The sequence below is a fragment of the Pollicipes pollicipes genome, unplaced genomic scaffold (genome assembly GCF_011947565.3).
Source record: "Pollicipes pollicipes isolate AB1234 unplaced genomic scaffold, Ppol_2.1 Scaffold_6686;HRSCAF=7923_pilon_pilon_pilon, whole genome shotgun sequence".
In the NCBI taxonomy this organism is placed as follows: domain Eukaryota; kingdom Metazoa; phylum Arthropoda; class Thecostraca; order Pollicipedomorpha; family Pollicipedidae; genus Pollicipes; species Pollicipes pollicipes.
In genome coordinates, this window is record NW_023596921.1 from 13,736,538 (window position 1) to 13,748,393 (window position 11,856).

The 11,856-nt window shown below is 51.5% G+C and overlaps 1 protein-coding gene across 1 annotated transcript; it reads right to left on the bottom strand.

Moving 5' to 3' along the window:
* Positions 1 to 5,835: 5,835 nt before the first annotated feature.
* On the bottom strand, positions 5,836 to 11,270 carry LOC119107530 (protein unc-50 homolog). The gene is made up of 8 exons (XM_037231004.1): positions 11,107 to 11,270; positions 10,314 to 10,418; positions 9,761 to 9,912; positions 8,919 to 8,984; positions 8,398 to 8,517; positions 7,926 to 8,066; positions 6,758 to 6,859; positions 5,836 to 6,291 (listed from the first exon to the last, which is right to left on the bottom strand). Exons 2-8 carry the CDS (start codon positions 10,406 to 10,408, stop codon positions 6,137 to 6,139), a joined length of 831 nt encoding a protein of 276 aa, XP_037086899.1. The 5' UTR covers positions 10,409 to 10,418; positions 11,107 to 11,270; the 3' UTR covers positions 5,836 to 6,136.
* Positions 11,271 to 11,856: the final 586 nt, after the last annotated feature.

Here is an 11,856-nt window from a genome sequence, read left to right on the forward strand (position 1 = left end):
ACTGCAGTGGCACCTTTAATGGTGCGAATAAAGGGACATTTGTGATTCGCCCAGCGGGCGGCAAGGCCTGTTAGTGAGAAGTGCATTGGTTGAAATTCGAACCATTGCATTACTATGCACCATGCGGTGTTTCACTCCCAAACTCAAGTTGCGCCTTGAGAAGAGCCACTGTGGTGGACGCTATAGTGGAGAAATAAAATTCATTGTAAACTTTTCGTTGAATTCACGTCATAATAACAGCTTCATGTTTGCATATTTTTGTCTAAACAAATTGCTTTAAGCTTCCGTAACATTTATTACACGAACATATTGCCAAATTAGTGGGTAGCAAACATTACAGAACGCATACACTGTAAAATGCAAAGCAAATTAAATGCATCGCTTTTGTGGTGGTAAGCAGGGAGTCCAAATGAGATTTCTTTCGCAGGAGCGGCTACACTTTGTACATTGTACAGTAATGTCGGTTATGAAGCACAGGTTTGGAAGATAACGCTGTGTATCACTCATTTTAGCAGAGCACTGCTTCAGGCGCCGATAGAAGGCGATTGTTACCGTTGCGACATACAGCGCAGCAGATGACCCACCGCTTATTGCCGTTTCCAATATATTTCTGCTTTCCTTACGTTCATTTGCCTGCACCCGCAGCCGAAGGCCTGACGAAGTGGCGCGTGTTGGTGCGCTCGAGCCTGATGCTGCTGGCGCTGTTCGTGGCCGAAACTGTGCCCAGCTTCGGCAAGATAATGCATCTCATCGGCGGCACGTTCACGCTGATGCTGACCTTCATCCTCCCTTCGCTGCTGTACATTCGCAATGCGCGGGGGAGTACCACGGCACCAGCAAACACGGAATAGTAAGTCACAACGGGACTAATGATTCAGCGCAAATAGCGGCACTGGGCGCGGTCACCACTAGCTGGACAGCGCAGGTTGATCAGCTGGTCAACTGATCCTGTGTCAGGTCTTGCAGAGCTCGGGCGCCTGGTGAATCACTGATCCCATGTCGGATCTGGCAGAGCTCGGGCGCCTGGTAACTCAGTGACGACATGTCATGTCTGGCGCAGCTCGGGCGCCTCGTGACTCACCGTGTCCGCTCGCGTATTCATAACGGACGCTTCGGCATGCAACGGCTTCAGCGGACGTTGCCATTTGCCAGGACCCAGACCTCTGTGTAAATGTGTAAGGTTATATTTGTGTCTTAAGCGTAAACAAATATTTCATATCAGTTTACACATGACGCATTGCAATTGTTCACACATACCATACAACACATTACAATTGCTTACACGTACCACATAAAACATTACAATATTACAATCGCCGGCGGGCGCGGAGCCAAAATTATTCTCAAAGGCTGGGATCGAAGGTCATTTTATCCTAAACCCGTACCAAATACCTGCGAAATCATCCAGTATCTAGTATAAACCTCTTGCCGTGGGGGGGGGGGGGACAACAGCCCCATTATTCCCCCCTCCTTTTTGGGGATTGGTAACGACCTAACATGTGACCAGGCAATGACCAGACACGATGCGGGCAATGCTCAGACCTTACATGTGTTGTCTTGGCCACGTCCCTGATCGCCGGTGATTCCCATATTTTTGTTTTTGATTGGGCTTAATGTGCGCGCATTTCACTGCTGAGGCCGTTGGGTTCGTCATACGTATATGTTTCGCAACTATCTGAGGTTTCATCACCAAAAGGTCCATATCCTACACTACTGAGCATTGTATGTCTTGCAATATTGCGAGCCACATTTGCCGGCACAGTTCTGGGGCTTCCCTTGGTGTGAGGCGTATTGCGTGTTCAACCTGGCTTCAGCGCTAACCTCTGGCCGTGTCCGTTCCAGCAAAAAGTACCTCTTCAAGCGGTTCTACCTGGTGGTGGTGATTATACTATGCGTGGCGCTCTCGACCGTGGTCGTCTTCTACTCCGTGGACGAAATTGTGGCGCCGGGCACCTTCCAAACGCCGTGCTACCTCCGCTGGCTGATGTGACGAGGCGACTGTCGTTCGTCAGAGGTCGTTATCACGGTCCGCTGTCAGCGCCGGCTGACGTCAGCGCGGCCCGCTGTCAGCGCCGGCTGGCGTCAGCACAGCCCGCTGTCAGCGCCGGCTGGCGTCAGCACAGCCCGCTGTCAGCGCCGGCTGGCGTCATCACGGCCCGCTGCCAGCGCCAGCTGGTCTGAGCTGACCCCAGCGGCGCTGCTCGTCGTCCCAGGTGGTTCCCACGCCGCCTCAGGTGGTTCTCGCGTGGCTTCAAGTGGTCCCTGCACGGTCTCATGTGGTCCCCAGCGGCGTGCTTGAGATGTCGACTCCCGAAGAGCGTGTTTCTGACGTTGACGCCGGCTGGAGCGCGGGGCGGCGCCTGCCCCTGTGCTCAACGCAGAGAGGCGGGAGTGGGAATTTCCAGTCCACGACACTGATGATGGTTATGACCAAGAGTGCACAACGGAGGCGTTTTGTTCCATCCCTGCATCCGGCCAGGCCGGGTTCAGATGCAGTTAAGGTCAGTGGTCCATGATCAAATTTGGCTTAGGAAATCCGTGATTCGTGATTAAAATTCATAACGAAAATTGAAAAAAATTCCTTCGTAGCTAATCTAACCCGACTTTAATCCGCTCAAAATATGCAAAGCGTAGCGAAAATTAAACATTTGGTTAAGAATCTATGCGACTTCAGCACAAATTTTATACATACATATAGTCTGATTGGTAGCTGATATTACGCACATATGAAGGCTTTTTCCAGAGACGCTTTACGTCTATTATTTGAAACTCACAATGTAGTGCAAATATAAATCCAGATATCCAAATTTATGCGCTGAAAATTCTTGTCAATCCAGTCCACCCAATTCATTTAATTGGATCACACTGTCAGATCCGCCGAGTTTCTCCAGCCTGTTCTCTGGCCGTGCCGAGGATGTGGGCGTATAGTCCCTTGCTGTGCGTAATCTCGTTCGGGCTGTGTGACGCATCTCAGTCCATCACTGAGGTCAGGAGCGCAAACGGAGCACGGCGTCGGGGCAGACGACTGGCGAGGCAGTGCCCCCGCGACGGCCGTTCGTGCATCACCCAACCCAGCATCAACCGCGGCCCCCCCCCCCCCCCCGGCTCCCTCGCCCCTGGCTGGGCTCCCGTACTCGGCTGTCGGGACCGCGTATATGTACCAAAAGGAGATTCCAGATTGATATATTGTATCGTCATGTGTTTGAGAAAAAAGCAGTCCATTATCCGCTTTCATTTGAATTTCAAAAGCCTGCTGAACCCTACATGTTCCACGGGAGGCTTGCTTCTTGTCTCACCAGGTTATGCAACGGGCGACTTCACATATGCATTCCGTTACAGTTTGTCATCGTCTGTTAGCGGCTATTTCAAGTCTTTCAGCGCTTATGCGCATACCTGTTCTCCGTTTGGAGAAATAGTTCACAGCTATCTAGCCTGCCCTGAAAAGCGCATGAACTATACTGATCAGCATCACCACAAAACTTTAAATGCTCCAACACAGACGGCATTCACACTTTTGCCACCGGAATGCTCATTTATTGATCGTATCCAAAAATAATTGGAACGGTGACAACGCTTGGCATCTGCAGGATCACTTAAGCTGCTACTTTGCATGTCCCCGTCTGGAAAATCCCGCTATTTTCAGTTTTGGTAAGTTTTGGCCGGCTGAGCAGAAGTATGGCCACGCGTGTTGGGTGTTCCAAGCTCATGGACGGGTCCGTCCCAAGGCGGGACCTACGTACTCCGGGTGCGGTGGTATTCTGCAGCTTGTGATCTGTAACCCTCTGGGCTGCAATCTCGTGCGTGCTGTAAATGGTGTCAGCCTTCAGGCTTTGACCGCATGACGAGAATAGCACCCTCCGGTGTTCTTTGAGTTACAACCATGGAGTTCTAGGACGGCCGGTTGAGCGTGAAATGATGTTTTGGCAGATATTTCCGTAGGCTAAAGGAAAAAAAGACAAGAGCGAGGATGTCTGACATGTGTGGGTCCTCGATTGTGAAGGCTGCGCGTTACGTTTTTTCATGTCGTGAACATGAAAGGATCTTGTCATGGGGATGTAATGTGACTGACATCATTATGCCTAAGCGACTCGAGGTGTAGTGACGGACTTAGTGATCGATAGGCGTAGTCAACACTTTGGACCACTCTGAAAATGTAGCCACGACACGTACATCCTGGAATGAAGCAGCGCTAGATAATCTGTATCCGGACATTGTCGTCCCTGCTTTTGGGAATTTCGCGTGTACGCAAGGCGAGCACGTTCGCCTTGAATGTTTGCATACTCGTTCCCACTCGTATTCTAGTCCACGTTGAGTTGCTGGTGAAAACAGTCTTGTGATTCACACAGCTTGTCATAGCTAGTTGTTGGCGAAAGCCTGCGAACTAGAGGATTTGGCGCAGTACCCTCCCTTGATGTTGATAGATAGAAGACAGGAAGGGTGTCAACGCAAGATCGGCGCCTCGATTGACGAAAAGAGAACAATTATTAGCGCCAACGGATTAGTAACGTCCTCTTTGGCGTCCGGAATTCTAAATGTTTTCAACGACTTTTAACTATCCGCTTTCACAGATCCTGCTGTGCGGAAGTGTGGACTTAAGTATATAATCCATGTGTGCATGCATAGTGCACGGATTCCTGTTCCGGCGTGAGGGGGGGGGGGGAGAAAGATCCCGATCATAGCGAAAATGTGAACAGTACTGCCAAGTTGCGGTCCGTCCAAAATCCATTGCGTGTGCAATTTGAGCCGCGTGTCATCGGTCCGCTTCTCCACTAGGTGGCGTCCGTACTCTATCACGCAACAGTCTGGAAAACCGACCGAACTATTCAGGCTGCAGAGGTGGCGGGTTGCAGACAAGTGCGCGTCCCATTGGGTGTGTCGCGTGGAGTTGGATTTCCGTAGCACGACGTGGGTTGACGTCGGCGATGGATAAATATTCAACTGCTTTACAACGCATTTTCTGAAGGGCTGCAGGAAGCACTCCCGTAGCCGACAAACGCGCCATGTTCGGCTGGTGCCACTGCGCTCGTCTCCCGGCAGACACGTCCCGGAGGTCGACAATTCAGGGGGGATGGGGGGGGGGGGGACTCCACAATGACACAACGTCTCGTGGCAGTGAACCGCCGTACCTACGGAGGGGCTCAAGATGAGGTGCGGGGCAAAAAAGGGTCCACCGTCGCATTAACGAAAAACTATCACCCGGCAAAGTGTCCTTAAAGTTATCTGGCACGTCTCATTGGCATACCTTATTCGGCACTACTACGCACGTGGCAGGTGATTTCCTAACAAGCCGAGACCGCTGGCTGTCCCCTCCCTGGATGCTGTGAGGGTGCCTGCCTTCCTGACGTATGCACGGCCCGTGAGTGTCGCCCCTTCACAGAATGTCCGCGCAGCGAGCCAGGCCGGGCTTCGGTGCGCCGCGCCACGCCCCGCCCCTCCGGCCGAACTCGCCACGCGCTGCCGGTCACGCGTGCGGTAAACGTGCTCTGGGACGCCGCGAGATAGCCGCTATCGGGGCTCAGCTGGACGGCCGGCGCCCACCCTGGTGGAAATGTACCGAACACGGGGCCTACCGGACGGCAGCCTGCCTCGAGCCAGCCGTGCCACGCTCCGCCCAGATGTGTAATGACATCCTCGGATACCCAGAAAGTCTGTCCATCCTTCTCGAGGCACGGCTTTAGAAGGACGCAGCGATGCACGTGTATCGATCAGGAATGCGCGTCATCAGTGGAAAACTACCTTTGGCAAGAATTAAAAACAGGGGTCATCCCTTACGATTGGCAACCACACCATCGGCTGTCTATGAAGTCGCGAGCTTGCACAACAGTACAGTCGCAGTAGTAAAGAGGACTGTATTAGATATTCGCAGCACTCTGGATAACCAGCACAGTGTCGAAAGTGTCGATATCATACAGAAAATAACGTGACTCACAGCTAAACGATGCGCATCACCCACCAACAGTGGCCTTGAACATAACAAACGCGACGCGTGGTGCACAACGTCCCGCCATCACCGCCAGGCGCCGCACGCCCGCGGCCCAGCGCCCATCACTTGCACGTCACCACACAGCAGGTCCGCGCCCGTCAGAGGGCGGCCTCCGCTCCCCAAGGGTCCAGTCCCCGGCCCCAGTCCGGACCATCACAGCCAGTTGAAGCTGGCCAGCACGCGGTACCGGTAGAACTCCATCAGTGTGCGGCTGAGGTTGACGCCGCTGGCCGTCACGGCCACGAACATCAGCGCCAGCAGCGTCAGCGGGTACAGGAACACCCGCGTGTTCTTCAGGAACGGCAGCGCTGCGGCGGCGCGGGACGGGGTCAGTGAGACGCGGCGAGAGGCGCGAGGCCCACACACAGCACTGTGGCGGCGCGGGCCGGGGTCAGGGAGACGCGGCGATAGGCGCGAGACCCACACACAGCACTGTGGCGGCGCGTGCCAGGGTCAGGGTGACACGCTGAGAGGCGCGGGGTTCGGCACACAATACCAGCCACGGCACGAGCTACATGCGAGTGGTAACATCAAACCAGACAATCATCACTTCCGGAACGCAAGCAAAGCATGGCAGGACAGCGCCGCAAAACAAAATTTGCCATCCTCTTTCGAAAACTTTAAGGTACATCCAAACCACCAATACACAATCCGTTTACAATGACGTTGCCTCGGATGATCATAACCGCTGTATTAGACGCAACACAACGACAGAAGCGTTTACCTAACCCGCAAATGGCATGGCAGGTGCTCAGTGTCCGCCGAATTACTCACCACTATAACCCAAGAACGTGATGTAGATGTAGTACCCAATGGCCACCGTCCACAGTACATTCCCAACCAGATGGGAAAGGAAACCGTCTTGCACCAGGAACGCTGGCGGAACAAAGTTTGTGATTGCTGTGGGTTGCAAAGTGGCATGGGTTAGGGCGAGAGTGGACTCGTTTGCATTAGGCCACTTTGTTGGTCCATTCTGAACAGGAAGCCAAGTCGGGGAACACACCGTGAATCATAGGGTGTTTTAAACCTGTTTCGATTGTCCTACAACAACAGCCAAACTGAAAGAGCGATTTGAAACACTCGGGTGATGATGATGATGATGATGATGATGATGATTTGGGCTTTAGGACGCGCCAACTGTAATGGTCGTATCGCGCCCGTGTCGCAAAATAGCCACCAAGTGCGTTAGGATGAACTCAAAGTCACATCAACCTGGGTCATATCAAGACCACGTCATCAATGCGATCTGCGATGCTCCTTCCGCCGCCCGGTGTCTTGTCACGCGGTGACATTACATGACAATACAGCGAGAGATCGATACAAACCGTTAGGCACCCAAAAGGCATTCCTTGCCGTTTGATTTAAACTGGGTCGTCGTAGGTCAAAGCCGGGCTAGGTCTTGTCTCAGGGCTAGCGGGCGTTAGCCTATTGACCTGGTGAAGACTACTCCACCTGAATCCGAAAAGCCCGCATGACAGATTTGGCGCCTGCCACATGCATTTACACACCTTGTTGCCTGCAATGCCCGTATTTCAGGTCTACAGCAGAAATAGGCATCATGGGAATCAGCTCAAACTCTGGAAATCACCTAACCTATGGCGCCATCAATAACTATTGGCCCACCAAAACGTTGGCCTACATAATCATGGGACTCCCCATCACCGTTTGATTCAGCGCATCCGTTGGTCGTTTGCGAAGAAAAACAGGGTAAAACGTCTGCCAAGTAGTCGTGTGTACGACAGCACCCATGACTGCCAGGTTTATGCAACTTACTTAATCATGCATAACACTTCCCACAGCAATTCTCCCTATTCCGTTGGCTTCCAGTAAATACTCAGACAAAAGCTGACATGCGACACGGCACTGAACGCCACGCAGTGCCGTTATTAGAGCGCTGGAACATTAATCGCCTACGGGGGGCATAGCGCCAGCGAGCACCGACCTCTGTAGAGTAGTATCTGAACGATGTGCAGGATGATGAGCGACGGGAAGAACGCGTTGAGATGGACGTCAAACGAGAAGCCCCACTCCACGTCCTGGCCAGTGTCCGGCGAGTGGCGCAGGTACCGGTTACTCAGCAGCCTGGGGAGACATGGCACAGGCCAGGCGACCAGAGACGTCAATACATGAATCCAATCTAAAGGCTTACGCAGACGGCACAAACATGATACAAACATGTGTAGCTTGCACTGTGACAGGTCGTGGTGACTGCGTTTTCTGCACGGACAAACAAAACAGAAAGATCCGTGCCGTACACATTTTGGCGGACGCCTACATCAGACGCACGCTCACAATGTGTGACCGTATCCTGGCCCGCGAACGCCGCGTACTGAGGCCAGCGGTCCACGGAGCCACGCCGCTACTGAGGCCACAACCGCTGGGGAGGCGAGCGAGGGAGCAGCACCGGCACCCACAGAGCGCTGTGGCGATGACGGCGCCGATCAGCAGCGTGTCCACGGTGAACACGTACAACAGGAACACCAGGAAGCCGCCCACGCCCAGTCGCAGCACCAGCGCGAAGCAGGCCGACGACACTGCAAACGGTACACTGTCAGTGGCACAATATCAGGCGTACTGCGAAGGGCGTCTCGTCGGACAATGTCCGCGACACAACGCTACGGGCGCACCGTTACTGGCACAGTGTGCCGGTGTGTCTCCAGCACCGCACAATACCGATGCATCAAACCCCCGGCCCGCGACACCGGCCTACCGCCCGCTCCGTGCCCCGCCCACTGCCCGCTCTGTGCCCTGCTGGCCAGCCCACCGCCCGTTCCGTGCCCTGCTGGCCGGCCAACTCCAGCGAGACTGGCCATCCGGCTCCTAACAAGAGCTTCGAGTCACGCAACGAGTGACACAGCGGAAGACGGGCTCCGCCGCGGCCCCGCCCGCCCTGTCTGCGGCCGAGGCGGCGACGCGCACAGCCAGCCCAGCTTACCAATGATCCAGCCGCTGAGCAGCACCAGGAAGGCCGGGTCGTCCCTGGCGAACTGCGCCTTCGTCTCTGCAGCACAGATGGCGCTGGTTAGCAGGCAGCGGAGTCTGAGCTGTCAGGGTGGTGCGGAGAGGTCAAGCCTGGTACAAGGCGACGTGTGAGGGTGCGGAGCGGGTGGATCTCCGGGGTACATCGGAGCTGGGTGCGACAGGTAACTTCATGTCCATGGAGATGGGGGATCCAATTCAAGGGCACATAACTCAGACAACTGCAAACAAAACATTTGTGTTTTTATGTTCATGTGCACTGCTGGATTGGGCGCCAGAGCCTGTCAAATGGGTTACTGCCCTCAGCAAAAGAGCAAATGGTGCATGCTCAGCATATTTACAATCAGAAGATTATCAAAACAAACCATGAAGAACATAAAAGTCCTGAGATTCAATGGTGGTAAGTGATGTTTGAATTTGTTCACTTGTATCCATGCACACACTGTACTAATTAAACTTTTGTATATGAATGTTCAACACAAAGCCACCAGTTTTTGGAAGCACATGTTTGCAATGTGTGCAGTAAGTACATGGGTTTGCACTTTCAAAATGTGCCCATATACAATGAATAGGAGCTCTTGCTCAAAATGAAATACACCAGCTTAGAGCTGAACAGGACCCTGTGAGTCACGGTTGGTCATAATCATCGCAACGAAATGTGCTGCTATGACAACCGATCCCATAGAACATGGAATCACACAGATGGGTCCACCAAGACTGGCACTCTGTCTGCCCCCAGCAGTGACTGCAGGTTGGACAACCAGAGAAGTACCACGTGGGTTCCCACGGGATACTCACGCTTCCTATAATGGAAATCCCTGTAGACCTTCTGGGGCGCGATGAACAGATATAACATCTGCCAGAGCGCAAACTCAAAGTCCATCTGGCTGAAGTGGATCACGCGCCGCAGGTACTTGTACCGCTTGGCAGCTGCTGATAGACAGCTGGCTCTGCAGCACCAGGATGTATATCATGTCATGTTGACCAGCGACAGGTCAGATCAGCTGGTGACAGGATGGGAAGTGCACTGAAGCGATAACAGAAGCAAGCAAGTTCTGATAGCTGAGAATGTTCATGTGCAGGGTTCCAATCCAGTGCAATTGACCCAGCTGCAAGTATGGCATGAGAAGCTGTTTGTTGTCAATGACAGGTTCATTGCAAATGTTGATCATATACTGACCACTTTTTAGCAGAGGGCAAGCGACATGCTGACACATCTTGCATGTGTGGGTTGGCAGTGTCAAAAATCCTAGACACAATGAATTTCTGCACTTGTTACCAGATTGGCTTTAAGGCTATGCAACTCGGCTAAGTTCAGCAGTTATTCCACTTTGAAAATATTTGCACATACCCATGTGTGATGGGAGGTGGCAGGGGAGACACACTGGAATCAAAATGGTATGGCGACTGAGGCTGTGTTGGCAGCGGTGAAGTCGGCTGTTTCATCGTGGCAGATCTGGTGGCGGCAACAGAAGATTTGTTGTTGATGGCAGCATGATATCAAGCTGCTTAAAACTCCAATATGAATATGAAGCTTCCCTCACATCTCCAAGAGAGGTGCAAGGGAAGCTTCATTATCATGACACAACAATGCTCCTTTGACTGGTCATGACAATGGCAGCAAGCAAAACCACTGCCAATGATGACTTGTACATTTAACCATCACTGACAAAGCTTCAGGCCCATTTCAAGAGATGGAACAAGATCTGCACTTATTTCCATGAAGAGGCTTATGTCTTATACCATGCAAAGTGATGTTGACCTGAAATAGTATTCAGCACAAATACTTTTTACACATGCCTCCGGTTGACCATGTTTTCTTTATTGCCAGCAATCCACTAAATCCATGGGATAGAAACCAGCATCAAACACCATGCAGAATGCAATAACTTGGCTAGAACAGAAACACAGCCACAATAAATCTCGCAAGTCTGCTACACACCAACCACTGTGCTGTGTGGTCATGACCACATATATCCAAACATGCTTCCCTACTTTCATGTTGCAAAACAAGAATAAAAAACAAGTAGACACCTTAGTGGACAAGACTAGTGGCCATTTTTTAGCTCGATTACACTTTAATTGCTTGGCCATACATCACTTCACAGAGTTTGCAATCATATTCCCATCCAGATGCAACTGACCTGCTAAAGAAATTTTCTTATCATACCCTATTAGCATAGGCAGGAGCGTCAGTGCTCAGAATGGCTTTGGTACAGTTATTCAAACTACTTAAGACAATCTTACAACACCAGTGACATAGGAACGTCCAAAAAATACTACGCCTTTTAATTTAGATGAGCAGCCACGTACGTGCCAGCTGATGATAACATCGGTGCCAAGCGAACCGTTTTTGCTCATTCTTTAATGCGGGATGTTGATGACGTCACTGAAACACCAAACGAACGGAAATTAGCTGTTTGGAAATGCACTGTACATTCCGAGTTGCTGCGTTTTCAGGAGTAGATAAGACAATACAAATAGCCTTATTCCCGGTAGAATAGCCAGAATAATGGATAGATGATTAACTGATATTTCGGCAACATGCCTTTATGAAAACTAATATTAGTAGCAACTTTGATACCGTTTGACGATTTCTAGACTTTTTGGTGTTTGAGTTTTTTATATTTTTTAACAGCGAGCCATAGTTTTTACAGGTAACCAGCATTCAGGGGGAAAACAAAGAGCTTCTGCCAGCCATTATCACGAGACAGTGCACATCTAAATAAAAATTGAAATCCCTGAAAAAATGTGTGTACATGCAAACGGATACCAACAAACAAACATCACATATAACGCATCAGTTATACATGCAAAATATTTCAAAAAGAGGTATTGCGCATCACACACCACTTATGAACGTAAACCGTTTTATCTTGCAGGCATTGCGCATC